At 41.4% G+C, this 20597-nt stretch overlaps 2 protein-coding genes across 5 annotated transcripts in view; one reads left to right on the top strand and one right to left on the bottom strand.

Annotated features, from left to right (window-relative positions):
- The window catches only part of fancm (FA complementation group M), a 72224-nt gene extending 63136 nt beyond the window's left edge, over positions 1–9088 (top strand). For 3 of the 4 annotated variants that reach the window (XM_046366411.1, XM_046366412.1, XM_046366408.1), the window contains one exon: positions 8014–9087. In XM_046366411.1, the coding sequence (XP_046222367.1) occupies positions 8014–8143 (130 nt within the window). In that variant the 3' untranslated portion in view covers positions 8144–9087. Of the gene's footprint in view, positions 1–8013 lie in introns of all 4 variants that reach the window. The other variant, XM_046366409.1, reaches the window with a different exon arrangement.
- Positions 9089–10499: 1411 nt separating this feature from the next.
- Positions 10500–19397, bottom strand: LOC124046253 (mitochondrial basic amino acids transporter-like). The gene is made up of 4 exons (XM_046366413.1): positions 18878–19397; positions 17553–17596; positions 13484–13567; positions 10500–12716 (listed from the first exon to the last, which is right to left on the bottom strand). Exons 1-4 carry the CDS (start codon positions 18915–18917, stop codon positions 11943–11945), a joined length of 942 nt encoding a protein of 313 aa, XP_046222369.1. The 5' UTR covers positions 18918–19397; the 3' UTR covers positions 10500–11942.
- Between the last annotated feature and the right edge of the window lie 1200 nt (positions 19398–20597).

The following is a 20597-nucleotide window of genomic DNA, read 5'->3' as shown; positions in this document are numbered from 1 at the left end:
AGTTGCAGAGGGAGGTGCTTTGGGCAATTAGGCCTAGCTTGCAGTCGGTGTTCCAATTCATCCCAAATGTGTTCAGTGGGGTTGAAGTCAGGGGTCTGCGCAGGCTAGTCAAGTTCTTCCACACCAATCTCGACAAACCATTTCTGTATGGACCTCCCTTTGTGCATGGGGGCATTGTCATGCTGAAACAGTTTTTACAATTCCTGACATTTAATCCTACTAAAAATTATCTGTCTTAGGTCAGTTAGGATCACCACTTTATTTTAAGAATGTGAAATGTCAGAATAATAGTAGAGTGATTTTATTTCTGTGGGTCAGAAGTTTACATACACTCAATTAGTATTTGGTAGCATTGCCTTTAAATTGTTTAACTTAAGTCATAGTTTCGGGTTGCCTTCCACAAGCTTCCCACAATAAGTTGGGTAAATATGGGCCCATTCCTCCTGACAGAGCTGGTGTAACTGACTCAGGTTTGTAGGCCTCCTTGCTCGCACACGCTTTTCAGTTCTGCCCACACGTTTTCTATAGGATTGAGGTCTGAGGATTGAGGACAGGGCTTTATGATGGCCACTCCAATACCTTGACTTTGTTGTCCTTAAGCCATTTTGCCACAACTTTGGAAGTATGCTTGGTGCCATTGTCCATTTGGAAGACCCATTTGCGATCAAACTTGAACTTCCTGACTGATGTCTTGAGATGTTGCATCAATATATACACATAATTTTCTTACCTAATGATGCCATCTATTATGTGAAATGCACCAGTCCCTCCTGCAGCAAAGCACCCCCACAACATGATGCTGCCACCCCGTGCTTCACGGTTGGGATGGTGTCCTTCGGCTTGCAAGCCTCCCCCTTTTTCCTCCAAACATAATGATGGTAATTATGGCCAAACAGCTCTATTTTTGTTTCATCAGACCAGAGGACATTTCTCCAAAAAGTACGGTCTTTGTCCCCATGTGCAGTTGCAAACCATAGTCTCTCTTTTTTTATGGGGATTTTGGAGCAGTGGCATCTTCCTTGCTGAGTGGCCTTTCAGGTTGTGTTGATATCGGACTCGTTTTACTGTGGATATAGATACTTTTGTACCTGTTTCCTCCAGCATCTTCACAAGGTCCTTTGCTGTCTGATTGATTTGCACTTTTCGCACCAAAGTACGTTCATCTCTAGGGAGACCGAACGCATCTCCTTCCTGAGCGGTTTCTACAGCTGAACTTGGTACATTCAGGCGTTTGGAAATTGCTCCCAGGGATGAACCAGACTTGTTGAGGTCTACAATTTTTTTTGTCTGAGGTTTTGTCGGATTTCTTTTGATTTTCCCATGATGTCAAGCAAAGAGGCACTGAGTTCGAAGGGAGGCCTTGAAATACATCCACACCTCCAATTGACTCAAATTATGTCAATTGGCTTTAGAAGCTGCTGATAGGCTGTGACATAATTTTCTGGATTTTTCCAAGCTGTTTAAAGGCACAGTCAATGTAGTGTATTTAAACTTCTGACTGACTGGAATTGAGATTAAGTGAAATAATATGTCTGTCAACAATTGTTTAAATATTTCTTGTCATGCACAAAGTAGAGGATATATTTCACTGGTCATCCCCAAAGCCAACACTCCCTTTGGCCGCCTTTCCTTCCAGTTCTCTACTGCCAATGACTGGAACAAATTGCAAAAATCACTGAAGCTGGAGTCATATATCTCCCTCTAACTTTAAGCATCAGTTGTCAGAGCAGCTTACCGATCACTGTACCTGTACACAGCCAATCTGTAAATAGCACACCCAACTACCTCATCCCCATATTATTACTTACCCTCTTGCTCTTTTGCACCCCAGGATCTCTACTTGCACATCATCTGCACATCCATCACTCCGGTGATAATGCTAAATTGTAATTATTTCACCTCTATGGCCTATTTATTGCCTACCTCGCTGCTCTTCTACATTTGAACACACTGTACATAGATTTTTCTATTGTGTTATTGACTGTACGTTTGTTTATTCCCTGTGTAACTGTGTTGTTTTTGTCGCACTGCTTTGCTTTATCTTGGCCAGGTCACAGTTGTAAATGAGAACTTGTTCTTAACTGGCCTATCTGGTTAAATAAATGTGAAATATATATATATTTTTTTAATTAAATAAAAAGGTGCCTTTTGGCAAACTCCAAGCGGGCTGTCATGTGCCTTTTACTGAGGAGTGCTGCCTGATTGGTGGAGTGCTGCAGAGATGGTTGTCCTTCTGGAAGGTTCTCTCATCTCCACAGAGGAATTCTAGAGCTCTGTCAGTGACCATTGGGTTCTAGGTCACCTTCCTGACCAAGGCCCTTCTCCCCCGATTGCTCAATTTGGCCGAGCATCCAGCTCTAGGAAGAGTCTTGGTGGTTCCAAACTTCTTCCATTTAAGAATTATGGAGGCCATTGTGTTCTTGGGGACCTTCAATGCTGCATACATTTTTTGGTACCCTTCCCCAGATCTGTGCCATGACACAATCCTGTCTCGGAGCTCTACGGACAATTCCTTCAACCTCATGGCTTGGTTTTTGCTCTGACATGCATTGTCAACTGTTGGACCTTTTATATAAGCAGGTGTGCACCTTTCCAAATCATGTCCAATCAATTCAATATACCACAGGTGGACTCATATCAAATTGTAGAAACATCTCAAGGATGACAATGGAAACAGGATGCACCTGAGCTCAATTTCTAGTCTCCTAGCAATGGGTCTGAATATTTATGTAAATACGTTTTTATTTTAAATATATTTTTCACTTTGTCATTATGGGTTATTGTTTGTAGATTGATGAGGAAAATACATAATTTAATCAATTTAACAATAAGGCTGTAATGTAACAATGTGGAAAAGGGGAATGCACTGTATATTTGCCGTGTATGCCAAACCCCTCCGGGCGTGTCTATTCCACAGGTTTCTACCGCTAATTCTCTGATATTAAAATGCCTACTTGCTCTTCCATCTGACTGCACAATCCACTCCAGGCAATTTCTAAACTTCATCTCCAGTATAAAAATCATCTAGACATTGTCACATTTCTTTTAGACTAACATTTAGTTTTCAAAAGCTGAGATTTGTATAAAACTTGCTGTCTGTCTGTTTCTCTGACATTTGCAACATAGTTTCAATATTCAAATTCGATAATGAACGTGCCAGAAAGGCAGAGAGATTTTCTCAGCCAGTCGAAGTCATGAATCAGCTGGCATCATTTTTATGGATATACTGTGTATACACAAAGAAATGTCAAACAAAACAAAATGCAGCTAGTTTGCAGTCTTTCTAGCTCCGGTTTGAAGTGATTGTGTTAGCTGTGTTGTTGGCTAGCTCCTCTGAATGACAGTGTCCTGATGAGTGAGCACATTTTCTATGACAGGCAAAATTGCACCTCATTAGCTCATTGTTATGGATGTATCCAAATAAATGTCCCTAGAAAAAAGCTTAAACATATGCAGCTACTTTGCTGTTATCCTGGTTGTAAGTTAGCCGTAGTTGAGTAGCTAACAAGTAAGGGATAACGTTGCCAGTCAGTATGACAATGGAGCATAGATACTGAACAACAAGCAAGTTGCAACCGAACTGAAACGAATGACCAGCCGGCTTGGTTTGCAACTCTAGATTTGTGTCGGGACTATATGAAATAGTATGAATAAATTCATCAAAATAATGTTTTTAATGAAAATATGTCAATCATTGTTTGAATATGTTGGTAACCCATTATTTAAAAGTGATAATGCCCTCGAAGCCTCGACTTCGTCTCGGGCCTAACGACATTGGTGCCAATATATCCTCCAAACACCGGCTTCTCGGGCATTGTCACTAATGCGGGCACAACATCTAATGATGGCTTCAACTTGGCTTTACATACAAATCCTTCCATTACAAAGGGAACCTGTTTTGGTGGGGGCTTTCTCATTTGTAAAAACTGGGATGGTGAAATTCTAATGGTGAGATTGTTACCACTATTCATGTCTTTATAATGTGTGCCTGTGTTGGTCACAAAGGCTACAGAAAAATCACCATGCATGCATCCAGGCAAGTCCTCATTATTCTCACATATTTTAGAATGTACTAATAATTGGAATGTCAATGCATTGACAAGGCCCCAAAAAATGCATTATTATTAGTGGTAATTTCCAACTTTTTTTGGTTCTATTTTTTTTGAGGGGTGGTTCTATATTGGGGGTGTTCTACAATTTTTTAACATTGAGGTCCTTGAAAATTACAATTATGTGCTTGAAAAAGTCCCTGAAAGTCCTTGAATTTGACTTGTCAATGTATGCATGAAACCTACTTAAAGGAAGTATAGTCCTAGGCCAATGTTGTATAGGTGTAGTTATGGGCAATTTGCATATATTCCTCTTAAGTACACATGTGGAACTGCATAAAAATCATTTTTGTTTTAAAAATTTGGGGGTTTATCCCAATGTCACACATTGGCCCCATTTATTTATAGAAATACAACCAGTTGCATATGTGGATAATGAAATGTCTTCTTCAGTCTGGTGTAGAAAAACCTCTACAACATGATAAACATTCCGTAGGGAAACTTCATATTCATCATCTCCAGCACCACCCCAACATCAACTTATGTGAAAATGGTGCGTTTCTATGTTTTGTCGTAAAAAAGATAGATCATTGGTGTGCATTGTCTGATTTTTTAATATTTTTTTTATTTCACCTTTATTTAACCAGGTAGGCAAGTTGAGAACAAGTTCTCATTTACAATTGCGACCTGGCCAAAATAAAGCAAAGCAGTTCGACAGATACAACGACACAGAGTTACACATGGAGTAAAACAAACATACAGTCAATAATACAGTATAAACAAGTCTATATACAATGTGAGCAAATCAGGTGAGAAGGGAGGTAAAGGCAAAAAGGCCATGGTGGCGCTCTGGATAAGAGCGTCTGCTAAATGACTTAAATGTAAATGTAAGTAAAACACTGGAATGGTAGTTTTGCAATGGAAGAATGTGCAAAGTAGAAATAAAAATAATGGGGTGCAAAGGAGCAAAATAAATAAATAAATTAAATACAGTTGGGAAAGAGGTAAATTATAGGTGGGCTATGTACAGGTGCAGTAATCTGTAAGATGCTCTGACAGTTTGTGCTTAAAGCTAGTGAGGGAGATAAGTGTTTCCAGTTTCAGAGATTTTTGTAGTTCGTTCCAGTCATTGGCAGCAGAGAACTGGAAGGAGAGGCGGCCAAAGAAAGAATTGGTTTTGGGGGTGACTAGAGAGATATACCTGCTGGAGCGTGTGCTACAGGTGGGAGATGCTATGGTGACCAGCGAGCTGAGATAAGGGGGGACTTTACCTAGCAGGGTCTTGTAGATGACATGGAGTCAGTGGGTTTGGCGACGAGTATGAAGCGAGGGCCAGCCAATGAGAGCGTACAGGTCGCAATGGTGGGTAGTATATGGGGCTTTGGTGACAAAACGGATTGCACTGTGATAGACTGCATCCAATTTGTTGAGTAGGGTATTGGAGGCTATTTTGTAAATGACATCGCCAAAGTCGAGGATTGGTAGGATGGTCAGTTTTACAAGGGTATGTTTGGCAGCATGAGTGAAGGATGCTTTGTTGCGAAATAGGAAGCCAATTCTAGATTTAACTTTGGATTGGAGATGTTTGATATGGGTCTGGAAGGAGAGTTTACAGTCTAACCAGACACCTAAGTATTTGTAGTTGTCCACGTATTCTAAGTCAGAGCCGTCCAGAGTAGTGATGTTGGACAGGCGGGTAGGTGCAGGTAGCGATCGGTTGAAGAGCATGCATTTAGTTTTACTTGTATTTAAGAGCAATTGGAGGCCACGGAAGGAGAGTTGTACGGCATTGAAGCTTGCCTGGAGGGTTGTTAACACAGTGTCCAAAGAAGGGCCGGAAATATACAGAATGGTGTCGTCTGCGTAGAGGTGGATCAGGGACTCACCAGCAGCAAGAGCGACCTCATTGATGTATACAGAGAAGAGAGTCGGCCCAAGAATTGAACCCTGTGGCACCCCCATAGAGACTGCCAGAGGTCCGGACAGCAGACCCTCCGATTTGACACACTGAACTCTATCAGAGAAGTAGTTGGTGAACCAGGCGAGGCAATCATTTGAGAAACCAAGGCTGTCGAGTCTGCCGATGAGGATGTGGTGGTTGACAGAATCGAAAGCCTTGGCCAGATCAATGAATACGGCTGCACAGTAATGTTTCTTATCGATGGTGGTTAAGATATCGTTTAGGACCTTGAGCGTGGCTGAGGTGCACCCATGACCAGCTCTGAAACCAGATTGCATAGCAGAGAAGGTATGGTGAGATTCGAAATGGTCGGTAATCTGTTTGTTGACTTGGCTTTCGAAGACCTTAGAAAGGCATGGTAGGATAGATATAGGTCTGTAGCAGTTTGGGTCAAGAGTGTCCCCCCCTTTGAAGAGGGGGATGACCGCAGCTGCTTTCCAATCTTTGGGAATCTCAGACGACACGAAAGAGAGGTTGAACAGGCTAGTAATAGGGGTGGCAACAATTTCGGCAGATAATTCGGCAGATGACCAATTATAAGTGGGCATTGCCTACTAATTGGTCGATGTCATTGGAAACAATTATCTTAATGTTTTTATCCCCACAAAACATAGAAATATGCCATTTTCACATACAGTATGTTGGGGTGGTGCTGGAGATGAAGTTGAACAATTGTGAAATGTCTCTTTAATGTGCTGCAGAATCTTTAATAACAATATATGAGCAATATTTGATACCATCAGATACACTACATGGCCAAAAGTATGTGGATACCCCTTCAAATTAGTGGATTCAGCTATTTCAGCCACACCTGTTGCTGACAGGTGTATAAGATTGAGCACACAGCCAAGCAATCTCAATAGAGAAACATTGGCAGTAGAATGGCCCATACTGAAGAGCTCAGTGACTTTCAACGTAGCACCGTCATAAGATGCCCCCTTTCCAACAAGTCAGTTCGTCAAATTTCTGCCCTGCTAGAGATTCCCCGGTCAACTGAAAGTTCTGTCATTGTAAAGTGGAAACATCTAAGAGCAGCAACGACTCAGCCGCGAAAAGATAAGCCAGACAAGCTCACAGAACGGGACCACCGAGTCCTGAAGCACGTAGTGCGTAAAATTTGTCTGTTGGTTGCAACACTCACTATGGTTTAAACTGCCTCTGGAATCAACGTCCACACAAGAAATGTTTGTCGGGAGCTTCATGAAGTGGGTTTCCATGGCCGAGCTGCCGCACACAAGCTTAAGATCACCATGTGCAATGCCAGGCATCGGCTGAAGTGGTGTAAAGCTCTCCGCCAATAGACTCTGGAGCAGTGGAAACGTGTTCTCTGGAGTGATTCATCACGCTTCACTAACTGGCCGTCCGACGGACGAATCTGGGTTTGGCGGATGCCAGGAGAACACTACTTGCCGAATGCATAGTGAGAATTGTAAAGTTTGGTGGATAAATAATGGTCTGGGGCTGTTTTTCATGGTGCGGACTAGACCCCTTAGTTCCAGTGAAGGGAAATCTTAATGCTAGAGCATGCAATGAAATTCTACACACAACCATGTGGCAACAGTTTGGGGAGGGGACTTTTCTGTTTCAGCATGAAAATGCACAAAGCGAGGGCCATACAGAAATGGTTTGTTGAGATCGGTGTGGAAGAACTTGACTGGCCTGCTCTGACCTTAACCCCATCAATTGTCTTTTGGATAAATTGGAACACCAACTGCGAGCCAGGCCAAATCACCCAACATCAGTGCCCGACTTTACTAAGGCTTTTGTGGCTGAATGGAAGCAGGTCCCTGCAGCAATGTTCAAACATCTAGTGGAAAGCCTTCCCAGGAGAGTGGAGGCTGTTATAGCAGCAAAGGGCTGACCAACTCCATATTAATGCCCATTTTGGAATGAGATTTTCAACGAGCAGGTTTCCACCATACTCATGGCCATGTAGTGTATATAGTAGAGAATACAATAATTAGCTACAGTAGCATTAACACTCTCTCTCTCCTCTACTTGTAGCTCTATCGAGGCTTTACAGAAGGGGGCGTGTGTGAGCCGCCCCAGAGCCGAGGAGATCTACCGCTGCCTACGCTACTCCTGTGACACCACCCTGATGACTACAAACACACCCGGGAAGAACAACCTTTAGCCAGCCATCACTGCTTAAATCTCCATTGACACTGATCTAAGGTCAGGGTGGCCCTTTTCCCTCCTAATGGATACTGGTTAGGATTTTGGGAGAGTATACCGATCCTAGATCTGTGCCTCAAGGACAATTTACAATCTTGCTCTTAAACAGGACCTCTAATGGCATCATGGCCTTGAATTGTGTTCATTAGTCACCAAATGGAATAAAGAATACTGAATAAGGGATGGTCTACCTGGACTTCACCTTCGTTCCCCATTACAAAATGAGTATTTCTTGCACATTTGAAATAAGACTTGATAACGGACACTAAGGTGAATGTACGGTATGATGAATGCAAGTTGTAAGTACTCGTTCCCTCCTATGTAAAATGTATAAGTGCATTTCTGTTTTGTTGAACAAATATTTTCAGTTATTACAATTTCTGTTCAAATAATGGAGTAATATCTTTGTGTTCATATTTTGTAAAGAGATCAAATATAAGGTTTTGATTGCAGGAATAAAAATTCACAATTTTTCTGTAACAAAATCAAATTCACAATGAAATCAGAGGTATTTGTTTATTTGTTTACGGTCATTTGATTCGGTCAAAACACATTGACAGATATTATCGCCCAAGAATACAAAATGTCTGTCTAGTCTCTTCGCATTGCTGAGTCTGGCAAGACTAGTCTGTCTGAACCACAAGGGTTCACCCTTTCATTACATAAAGAAGACATAACGACAGAGTAGGACACGTCATTGGTCTTTCTCACATAAAAACATTTGACACTCTGGGGCGAACATGCACTATGGAGTCATATACAGTACCTTCTGAAAGTATTCACACCCCTGGACTTTTTCCACATTTCGTGGGGTTACAGCCTGCAATTTAAATGGATTACATTTAAATGCGTCACTGATCTACAGACAATACCCCCATAATGTCAGAGGGATTCTATTTTTTGAGATGTCTACAAATTAATAAAACATTTAAGCTGAAATGTCTTGTCAATAAGTATTCAACCATTTTGCTATGGCAGGCCTCAAGTTCAGGATTAAAAATGTGCTTAACAAGTTGCATGGACTCACTGTGTGCAATAATAGTGTTTAACTTGATTTTAAAATGAGTACCCCATCTTTGGGGGTACAAATACCTGTAAGTTCCCTTAGTAGAGCAGTGAATTTCAAGCACAGATTCCACCAAAGACCAGGAAGTTTTCCAATAGTTTGCAAAGAAGGGCACAGATTAGTAGATGGCAATAAAATAAAGCAGACATTTAATATCCCTTTGAACATGAAGTTATTAATTACTTTGGATGGTGTATCAATACACCCAGTCAAAGATACAGGCGCCCTTCCTAACTCCGCTGCCAGAGAGGAAGGAAACTTCCCAATAGGTGCCCTTTTTGGTTGAATCTGTGTTTGAAATGCACTGCTCAACTGAAGGACCTTACAGATAATTGTACACTTGAGGTACAGTTGTCATTAAAAAAAAATGTTAATGTATTATTGCACACAGCGATTCCATCCAACTTCTGACTTGCTAAGCACATTTTTACTACTTATTTAGGCTTGCCATAAAAGGGGTTGTGAATAATTGACTCAATACATTTGTTTTTCATTCATTAGAAACAAATCTAAAAACATAACTCCGCTTTCACGTTATGGGGTATTGTGTGTGTAGGCCAGTGACAAATCGAAATTTGGTCAATTTCTTAGGGCGGCAGGTAGCCTAGCGGTTGAGTCAGTAACCAAAAGGTCGCTGGTTCGACCTAGAATAAAATATACACATTCTTTGACCTAGGTTGCCTTCAAAAGCAATGTCTGCCTGTTCTAGAGCAGTGACTGTTCCCTTCAGTTTGAGTTGCCTATACTAGATGGATATAAGTTGACATTTGTTGAAATAGCAGTTAAATAGAAATCAAACTGGATGGACATCAGAAAGAGGAAAAACTAAGTGTATAAGATGTATAAACTGAAGGTTTATTAGTTTACTCCAATTGGGGGATTGGTGGTGTTTGCGGGGGGGGATAAAGTATATTCTTAAAAATGTATATATATTTACCAAAAATATGGGGGATTGGAAATGCAGACAATTACATTGATGGAAGCAACAATCTTTCTGCAATAGTAAGCTGATCCACCCCTTAAAAGATACTGTGAGTGCTAAGGCTTAGGCCAGGATTTAATCCGATCTGGTGCCGTTGGCAATGCACCTTTTTAAAGAGGCAAATGTAAACGCGTTGCTGCACAGCTCGGCTTAGTGGGAAATTAAATTGAAATGGTGCATAGCCGACAAAAGCACAATCGTATTGCATCCTGACCTTTGGCAGACATACTTTGTTACATTCTGGTCTTGAAAAGACATGACAAAGACTCCTATTAGATAGGTTTTTATTCAGCCATTTCTTTTTCCACATATTGCTTTGGTTGCAAGACATTAAGACCTATATAAGAACAAACATTACACCTACAAAAGAAAAGTTACTTGCCCTTTTCAAGCACTTGAGCCCTTCTGGACTCTGGCTCTGATTGGACATATGCCATCCAACCTGTACAGTACAACCAAAATGCTGATGGTTTTCTGTAACAGTAAAACAGGAAGCAGCATTCCATATACCGTAGTAGAGTTGCCCTTGTCTACGATCACACTTAAATTGTGCCATAAAAGAAAGACGAAAGCACTGACCCCAATTCACAGTATAAATACATCATACAGTACGTTACTCTGTACAAGCAGTGTCATCCAGCATATAGAAACGAGTCATTAGTTATTGGGAAACATGCACGTGCAATTCAATTTGATATCCAGTGTAGGTAGTTTAACCCCAGCAAGCAATGTGAACGGACCCTTATGGATTCCAAACCATGTACTCGAAAATAGGACTCCAGAGTTAGTCTTTTCATCGGAAAGCTTCACTTGTGTATACAGTACATATTTTCAGACATACATAAACAGGGTTGGGTAGGTTAATCCGTTAATTACTAGTTTACATGTGAAATTCTAAATCAGTCACATAGCTTTTGGATTCCTCAAACTTTACTTTGTTACTTTCCCCTTAAGATGATTCGAAGACAAAATGTATATTACCAATTGAATGACATCTATTGCAGGATGAATAAATGTTAAGGGCTGGCCATAATGGATGTTGCATTTTAATGACAGTCTATAGGCATCTGCTAGCAGATACCCATAGACTTCCAGTCATTGGCTAGCAAAACTACCTCCCAACTTCCTTCTGGACACGGAAATAAGAATGGTATCCATGAGTTCCGGGGAAGTAGATCAAATCGTTAAGTATCCCTTTAAAACTTGCTGATTTGAATGTCAGGAGAAAATGGAAAGGAGTCCGATTTCCCCGAGCCCCCAACATCCTTTCTGAATTCAAAAGTATCAAATCTGATTACAATCATTTTGCCGGTAACGGATTAGTTAGTTTTGTTACATGTAATCCGTTACTCCAACCCTGCAATATAAATATACTAAGCTGTGCATAAATACATGTATGGGTGTTTTGTTTGTAACCAGGGTGACCAGTTCAGTAATGTACTTTTTCAGTGTGATTGCTTTCTTCCCCCAGTGAGAAATGAATTCACCCCAAAAAAATATTTTTAAAGGCTGCTCTGTAGAAAACCAAGGGTCAAAAAAGGGACACGTAAATATTTACAACCAAAGTTTTCCAATCGTAAAATACATTGTATAAAAATATCCTTTGTCGAGTGATCAAGTCACTCAGGTCTCAGCAGCTTAACTGGTGCACTGTGGGACCACCTCCACTCCAGTCAGGGTCACCAGAGCAGAAGCACAATCTTCCCCAGGTCACAGGCTTGAGGGCTGGGCCTGCTGTGGGCTCGCAGTGAGTGAGGAGTGGGCGGGTAGGGGCTCGCAGTCTGTGATGCCGCCCTCGTCGTTCCGCATGTACATGAGGAACAGAGTCACGGTGGCAAAGGTTGTGGCGTTGACTGGGAATGCCCGAAGCAGTGTGGAGGTGAGGCCACGCGTGAACACCCGCCAGCCCTCCCGCTTCATGCTCTGACGCATGCAGTCTGCAATGCCGTTGTACTTGTTGTGGCCACCCACGCCATCCGCCTGGAGCCGGGATTTTATGACGTCCACGGGGTAGGTGGAGATCCACGAGGCGATGCCCGACATGCCGCCGGCAAACAGCAACTTAAGGATCATGTAGGGGTCGTCGGGCTCGCAGCCCAAGTGGCGCGTCAGGACATCGTAGGTCAAGAAGTAGATCCCAAAGCCCGGCGTCTCACGGACCAGCGTGGTCACCATTCCCCGGTTGATTCCGCAGAAGCCCTCCTTCCGGTAGATGCGCACCAGGCAGTCCAGTGAGTTCTTGTACAACTTCTGCTTGGACTTCCTCTCGCCCAAGCCCTGCAGCTGCATCCGTGTCTTGGCCAGCTCCATAGGGCAGCAAATGATGCTCTGCAATGCCCCCGCCGAAGCCCCAGCCAGGAACTGGTTGAGCGGTGTGTCGTGGCCCAGCCTGCGCATGGCGTTGCCCTGGACACCGAACACGATGGCATTGATGAAGGTCAGGCCCATCATGGGGGAGCCGATGCCTTTGTAGAGCCCTGTCATCTGTGGACACACAGCAAAAAGAGGGACCGAAGTAATAAGGTAATGAAGCTGAATAACTGGGAATAAACAGTAGTTTTGGATAAAGGTATCTGCTACATGGCATATTTATTATTATTTAACCAAATCACACTTTCACTACAATAAATGCTGTTCTCAAGGCCAGACTCTTTATAAAGCAATGGTATAATGCTAAATGTGCTGTATATGCCGCTATTCTACTCCTTTAATGATGATATAGCTTAACACTAGTACTCCACCATTGAGGGAATTCCTAATCACGACGAAAAACAGGTTGAGGCAGCCCAGCAGAATCTACCCCATTAAAACCTGGCGCAACTCCCAACCTGTGCGAGTGATAAGGCGGTTCTCTTAATTTAGCCGCGCAGCAGGCACAACGCTCCGATTAACCCTGGCTACTGATATTTCTCCCAACCTCCTCCCTCCAGACTGGCTGATAGGCTCTCTGCTAGGCTGACGCACAAGACTGTAACGAGAGACACTTGAGTAGAGCCCTGTTCTAACCAATGGTACAACTGTAGTTGGCACTGCACAGAGCACATGGCAATGCAGAGCCAACCACCGTGAAACGGATTCATTCGAATATGAAAAGATTTCACCACTGGTGACTACCCAGACAAGCACTTAAAAAATGTAAGTGTTTCCCCCACTACAGCAGTCTCAAACGTCCAGCCCGTAGGCCACATCAGGTGAGTTCTACAGACTTGGTACTGTGAGGAACTTGAGTCGGTCATGGTGGTCGTACTCACCGACTCTTGTCGTATGATAGACTGGAAGCAGTGATACGTGCCGCGGTACAGAGGTCTGTCCACACTCTGAACTTGGAGTCGTACCTAAAAAAAAAAAAAAATGGACACCTCAATATTTGTTAAAAAAAAGCACAAAGACAATACTGCCACATTTAATAATACAAAAGGAAAGGGACAATACATGAAAAAGTTACTATTGGCAAATGTAGTGTACCAAGGTATGGGATTTGGGTGGTGAAATATATATATATATATAACAAATAAGTATTCTGTGCTTGTACATCTGGAGAATATTTTTTTACAAGACACGGGGGAGAAACAGAAGACCTTGACCGTACTTACTAGCTAGGTCATCCGTGCAGAGGTTGATTGTCCCTCATCTACAACAAAGTGACACCTATGCTGTTAAAGACAGCCCTCCCAGTTCAGAGATTTTTTTTTTAAATCAACATTGTGGTCCCTCCCTCGGCGCCTTCATATTCCAAATTATTTTAAAAATGTAAAAAGTGTACGAATACACATCTTGGGAAAAAGGTTCTGTCAAATATCAAACATCCTGATACGGGTTGTAACTTGTTGCTTAGAGATTGAGTACACATTCGAAGATTCAGTGTTGGCAAATTACAGCTCTTAGACTAATTACATGTATGAAAATACGATGAGACTTGTACTGACATTTTTATAATAAAACAATTAAGCCTACTGATTCTTAGGTTTCCACAGCTATATAATATACATTTCATGAGGCTATTTTGAGCCCAAATAACTTTATTGCTATGACTGGTATAACTTTACTAGAAGTTACCTTATGGAAAAAAAAGTCCATGTTTACAAAATACTTTGCCCTCTGCCTTGACATGTCCCTCAGTCAACCAACCCCGTGTCAATTCTAGGAGGATTTCAACCCACTTAACAAAAAAAATGTCTCAATGTCTCCAAGTTTCACCATAATTGTAAAGCCCTAGTTACTTCAACAAATGTATATCTGAAGATTATTTCGTTCATGTGATTTATTTATCTGCCCCTCGTTTTAAGGTCAACCCTGTTATGTGAACTGTCGTTTTAATATGGTAAAACTAATCCTTTTTAAAATGTTTCTCAAAAGAAACATTGAACATCAAAGTATATTCATAGTGTAAAAGCAGGTAAGCTGGTTCTATGCCTTATGGGCATTTTCTAGTGTTTTGTGGGGGAACACTGAGCAGGTCAAACATAACGTTAACCCTGTTGCCCATAGACAGAAATGTTTTAGCAATCACATTTTTTTTGTGAAGCTTGCATTCAATTTCCACTCCCTGTTGCACACAAGCTTCCGGTACCTGGCTGATTTAAGATAATCGTCAACCCGGTTACTTTATTTGGCACATAATAGGCACTTACTATACTAATTGTCATTTAACATCTTGAGATGGGGAAAAAAGTGTTTGAAGTTTAGAATGTGCTTTTTATGACCAAGTAAACAAAATAAAAATTCAGTAGTCGTGCAGATCAACACCTTTTAAAAGCACAAACAATAACTAACTAAAAGCACAAACAATAACTAAGCATTTTCCCCACCACTTCATTTGGTAAATAACAGAGGAATGGGGCAGGAGAATAATTTTACCACTCAAAAACATAGGCACAGGGAATCTCACACATGGATGCAAAGACTGAACAGCAATGAGATAAGAATAGTAGTTTTAACCATGTTTTGAAGTGATACAGTGATTGCTTACAAATAATAAACCAAGGTTATATTTTGGGTTCTGATAGGGTAAGACCAATGCTCATGAGGAATTTCTAAGTTACATTAGAGAATCAATGGCTACAGTTGAAGTCGGAATTTTACATACACTTAGGTTGGAGTCATTAAAACTCGTTTTTCAACCACTCCACAAATTTCTTGTTAACAAACTATAGTTTTTGCAAGTCGGTTAGGACATCTACATTGTGTATGACAAGTAATTTTTCCAACAATTGTTTACAGACAGATTATTTCACTTATAATTCACTGGATCACAATTCCAGTGGGTCAGAAGTTTACATACACTAAGTTGACTGTGCCTTTAAACAGCTTGGAACATTCCAGAAAATGATGTCATGGCTTTAGAAGATTCTGATAGGCTAATTTACATCATTTGAGTCAATTGGAGATGTACCTGTGGATGTTTTTCAAGGTCTACTTTCAAACTCAGTGCGTCTTTGCTTGATATCATGGGAAAATCAAAAGAAATCAGCCAAGACTTCAGAAAAAGAAAAAAAAAAGACCTCCACAAGTCTGGTTCATCCTTGGGAGCAATTTCTAAACGCCCAAAGGTACCACGTTCATCTGTACAAACAATAGTATGCAAGTATAAACATGGGACCACGTAGCCGTCATACCGCTCAGGGAGACTCGTACTGTCTCCTAGAGATGAACATACTTTGGTGTGAAAAGTGCAAATCAATCACAGAACAGCAAAGGACCTTGTGAAGATGCTGGAGGAAACGGGTACAAAAGTATTTATATCCACAGTAAAACGAGTCCAATATCGACATAACCTGAAAGGCCGCTCAGCAAGGAAGAAGCCACTGCTCCAAAACCACCATAAAAAAGCCAGACTACGGTTTGCAACTGCACATGGGGAGAAAGATCGTACTTTTTGGAGAAATGTCCTCTGGTCTGATGAAACAAAAATAGAACTGTTTGGCCATAATGGCCATCATTATGTTTGGAGGAAAAAGGCAGAGACTTGCAAGCCAAAGAACACCATCCCAACCGTGAAGCACGTGGGTGGCAGCATCATGTTGTGGGGGTGCTTTGCTGCAGGAGGGACTGGTGCATTTCACATAATAGATGGCATCATGAGGTAAGAAAATTATGTGGATATATTGATGCAACATGTCAAGACATCAGTCAGGAAGTTCAAGTTTGATCGCAAATGGGTCTTCCAAATGGACAATGACTCCAAGCATACTTCCAAAGTTGTGGCAAAATGGCTTAAGGACAACAAAGTCAAGGTATTGCAGTGGCCATCACAAAGCCCTGACCTCAATCCTATAGAACATTTGTGGGCAGAACTGAAAAAGCATGTGCGAGCAAGGAGGCCTGTAAACCTGACTCAATTACACCAGCTCTGTCAGGAGGAATGGGACAAAATTCACCCAACTTATTGTGGGAAGCTTGTGGAAGGATACCTGAAACATTTGACCCAAGTTAAACAATTAAAGACAATGCTACAAAATACTAATTAAGTGTTGTAAACTTCTGACCCTCGGAATGTGATGAAATAAATAAAAGCTGAAATGATTCACTCTACTATTATTCTGACATTTCACATTCTTAAAATAAAAGTAGTGATAATAACTGACCTAAGACAGGGAATTTTTACTAGGATTAAATGTATTTGGCGAAGGTATAGCAACTTCCGACTTCAACTGTAGATATTAACTTAAGTCCAAAAATGCATGGACCAATCCCAGATTGACCCTTTTAATAGACTGCATTTAATTAAATCAATATCAAACAGGCACCAACTTACATCAACTCTCCAATCCATTAATATAGAACAACATCACCAACTCTCCCACACACACACACACACACACACACACACACACACACACACACACACACACACACACACACGTGTGTCATTGACAATGGGATATACATAAGGTTATTCTTGAAAGTTGAGGAGGGTGTGATGCAAAGTAGCCTAATGGTTAGAGCGTTGGAATAGTAACCGAAAGGTTGCAAGTTCGAATCCCCGAGCTGACAAGTTACAAATATGTCGTTCTGCCGCTGAACAAGGCAGTTAAACCCACTGTTCCTAGGCTGTCATTGAAAATAAGAATTTGTTCTTATCTGACTTGCCTAGTTAAATACATTAAAAATAAAAACATTGGATTCATGTGATACAGACCCCTAAATGACTCGTAAGAATTTTTAGGGTAGCGGGAACAGTATTTCCATTGATGTCACTAGGTCAGAAAACAGCCAAAATACCCATGTTTGTGTGGTCTGGGGAAAAAAGTGCTGTTTATTATTTGTAAGTAGTAGCCGAGAAAATGTCAGGCATTTGCCAGCGAGAAAACATAAACCCACCTTTACAGTATCAAAAGGATGGCCAACCAAAACACCTGCAGCACCTGAAAATGACAAAGATCAGTTAGTAAGCACTTGCTTGTTGGAAGCAGTTGATTTCTGCTAAGTAATGTAGGCTATACTAAGTTAAAGCCATGTGAAACTGATAGGAAAAACAAACCCTTAATTGCAAAACAGGATAGCATAGAGAGTGGTGAATAACACTACAGTAGAGAGCATGGAGATGCATTCCACTGCTTATCAGTCTTTGATTTAAGTTGCAACCACTGAGGTATTGTTGCAACAGTGGCGGGTGCATGTTTGAATATCAAGTGCATCACACACAAGAACAAACAGTCTTATCTGGACTGCCATCAACAGTTGTTCACTGTACCCTTGTCCTTGACATGATTGCTAGAGAGAGGAAAACGCAATACTATCTGACACCACCTGTGTGTGTCACAGGACTAAACCTGCCTAGGGCAGTTTCAGATTAGAGTACATTAGTCTGACCCTCACTTGCAAGACATTATCTGTAGCTGAGACAGTATCACAATAATGCTCAAGGATATAGTTTATTAATCAATAACTTTGTCTGTCTGGCTCACCGGGAAAACATTCATATAATTTGAGATGGAGGTAGGGTTAAAGGCAATTATACATCTTTGTAGGAAGTCAAGAAAATAACTTCCTGTGGAGAATAATTTTAACAATGTAATTTAGCTAGACAGGTCCTATTTCACAACGCCACTAAGGTCTAGAAATACACCTAGTTTAATGTTGTGTTGGGGGGGGGGGGGGGGGTAATCTTAAAAAATGAGTACCCCGGTCTGAAAAATCTGAAGATTGTACGTTACGTTAGTTCACTTCACAATCACCAGTTTTCACCATGTGAAGTTGGTGCTTGAGGGACTGCCCATTGTACCACTCCCAACTATGAGCACATAGTTTCGATTGAAATGAATGTAACGTTAATTGTTTGGTTGTGAGATAAAAGGTTATCAACCAGATTTATTCTATAGCTAAGAAACCAACAGGTTTAGCCAGCTAAGTACATATGGCGAGTTAAACAACAATGGGGGCAAGAAAGTGCTAGACTAGTGGACAAGACGCTCACAGTACTCAGTATTTTTCCATTCTTTGTTGGTAAACTTGCGCCATCACTAGGCACATTTCTGCATTAGCAAATTAACATAGCTAGCCACGAATCATTATGTAAATTCAAAACGATTCCTACGCGACGCATTTGGCAAACCCTTTCCATGACTCGGTGCTGCTGCCACGTAGCAATCATTGAAGCAATATATCCAAGGGTGTGCTTGTTAGCTGGCTATAGTTTAACTTACCTCCTATGCATCCTGCCGCAAAGTCCAATGTAAAGTCCATTCCCTTAGTCTTTGAATTAGATTACTAGCTGTCAGTGAGCCTGTATTTCTTCTTCGTAGCACAAGGGGCTAGCCAATTCAAAGGTCTGGCTTGGTGCAATCTTACAATGCTTCAAGCTAGCCGAATAATTTAGCTAGCTATCAGTTTCCACCTGTAGTTTGATGGCTGCATCTGTAACGTTAGCTATCTGCTAGTTGAATTGCTAGCCCGATCTAGTCTCCTCTTGATATAGAACAGTTAGCGAAGTGCTGTTGGTGATATCACTGGCTTCCCAAGCGAGCTCGTGAATAAGCTAGATAAGTAGCTTAGTGTGCTTGCTTTAATTTAATAATTGAATTGAGCCTCTCCCAGTTAGCATACTTCCACCGGCTGTGTCTTCTATTTCTGTATATCGTGTGAAGTTCAAAGCCCATTTTGAGGAAGCATTTAGCCCAATCGGATTACTGTGACGAAGACAACACCCCTACCGCCCCACACTCAGTGACTCGATGTGATTTTGCATGGGGTTATGTTCAAAAACTGTGATTACAGTACTTTCGAGTCCAAACAACTGATTTATGATCAGCTCTCCCCAACCTAGTCTAACTAACCGTTTACCTTTAGTATAGGTTAAGGGTCAAATATGGTACATTGTTGACCAAGACACATTCAAGATTGCAACGTTTATAGCATATTAGACATTCTGAAAAACACTTCACTGTATGGTCAAACCAAACATTGTATAATCAAATGTATTTATAAAACCCTTCTTACATCAGCTGATATCTCAAAGTGCTGTGCAGAAACCCTGCCTAAAACCCCAAACAGCAAGCAATGCAGGTGTAGAAGCATTTCATTTTAAGTGGCAAATTACCAACAATGACCAGGCAGCCTACAGGGAGGAGGTAAGGGCCCTTTCGGAGTGGTGCCAGGAAAATAACATCTCCTTCAACAAAACAAATCGTGGACTTCATGAGAGAGCAGATGGAGCACGCCCCCTATACACATCTACAGGACCGCAGTGGAGAAGGTGAAAAATGTCAAGTCCCTCTTGCGAACACATCACTGACCATTTGAAATGGTCAACCCACACAGACAGTGTGGTGAACGGTGCGGTGCCTCTTCAACCTCAGGAGGCTGAAGAAATGTGTCTTTGCTCAACCGAGCCACGGCCTGTTCACCCTGCTACCATCCAGAAGGCGAGGTCAGTATAGGTCCACCAAAGCCGGGACCGGGAGACTGAAAAACAGCTTCTATCTCAAGGCCATCAGATTGTTAAATAGCCATCACTAGTCGGCTACCACTCGGTTACTCAACCCTGCACCTTAGAGGCTGCTGCCCTATATAGACTGGTCACTTTAATAGTGGAACACTAGTGACTTAGATAATGTTTACATACTGTACTGCTTTACTCATTTCATATGTATATACTGTATTCTATTCTACTGTTTTTTAGTCAATGCCACTCCGACTTTGCTTGTCTTAATATTTATATATTTCTCAAATTTGATATACCTCACCTCCACTTTAGAAAGTGATAATATATCATATTATGTGTTTATTGTACTGGGAACACTGATGCACTATATCCTTGCCTGTTGAGTAATAATTGTACTGTATTATTATCATGGCATCTTTGGCACGAGCCCTGCTTTTTGATCCCAATGTTTTGATACTGTAGTGATTTGGTCAGTGACTCTA

This window comes from Oncorhynchus gorbuscha, linkage group LG10, assembly GCF_021184085.1.
Source record: "Oncorhynchus gorbuscha isolate QuinsamMale2020 ecotype Even-year linkage group LG10, OgorEven_v1.0, whole genome shotgun sequence".
Lineage (NCBI taxonomy): Eukaryota > Metazoa > Chordata > Actinopteri > Salmoniformes > Salmonidae > Oncorhynchus > Oncorhynchus gorbuscha.
The sequence above is the reverse complement of the archived record's forward strand: the minus strand, read 5'-3'. Positions and strand labels throughout refer to the sequence as shown.

Coding starts and splice junctions, on each gene's coding strand:
- LOC124046253 (XM_046366413.1), bottom strand. CDS start 18,917: ATGGACTTTACATTGGACTTTGCGGCAGGATGCATAGGAG. Junction 17,597..18,877: donor TGCGGCAGGATGCATAGGAG/GTAAGTTAAACT, acceptor TGTCATTTTCAG/GTGCTGCAGGTGTTTTGGTT. Junction 13,568..17,552: donor ATCCTTTTGATACTGTAAAG/GTGGGTTTATGT, acceptor TTTTTTTTTTAG/GTACGACTCCAAGTTCAGAG.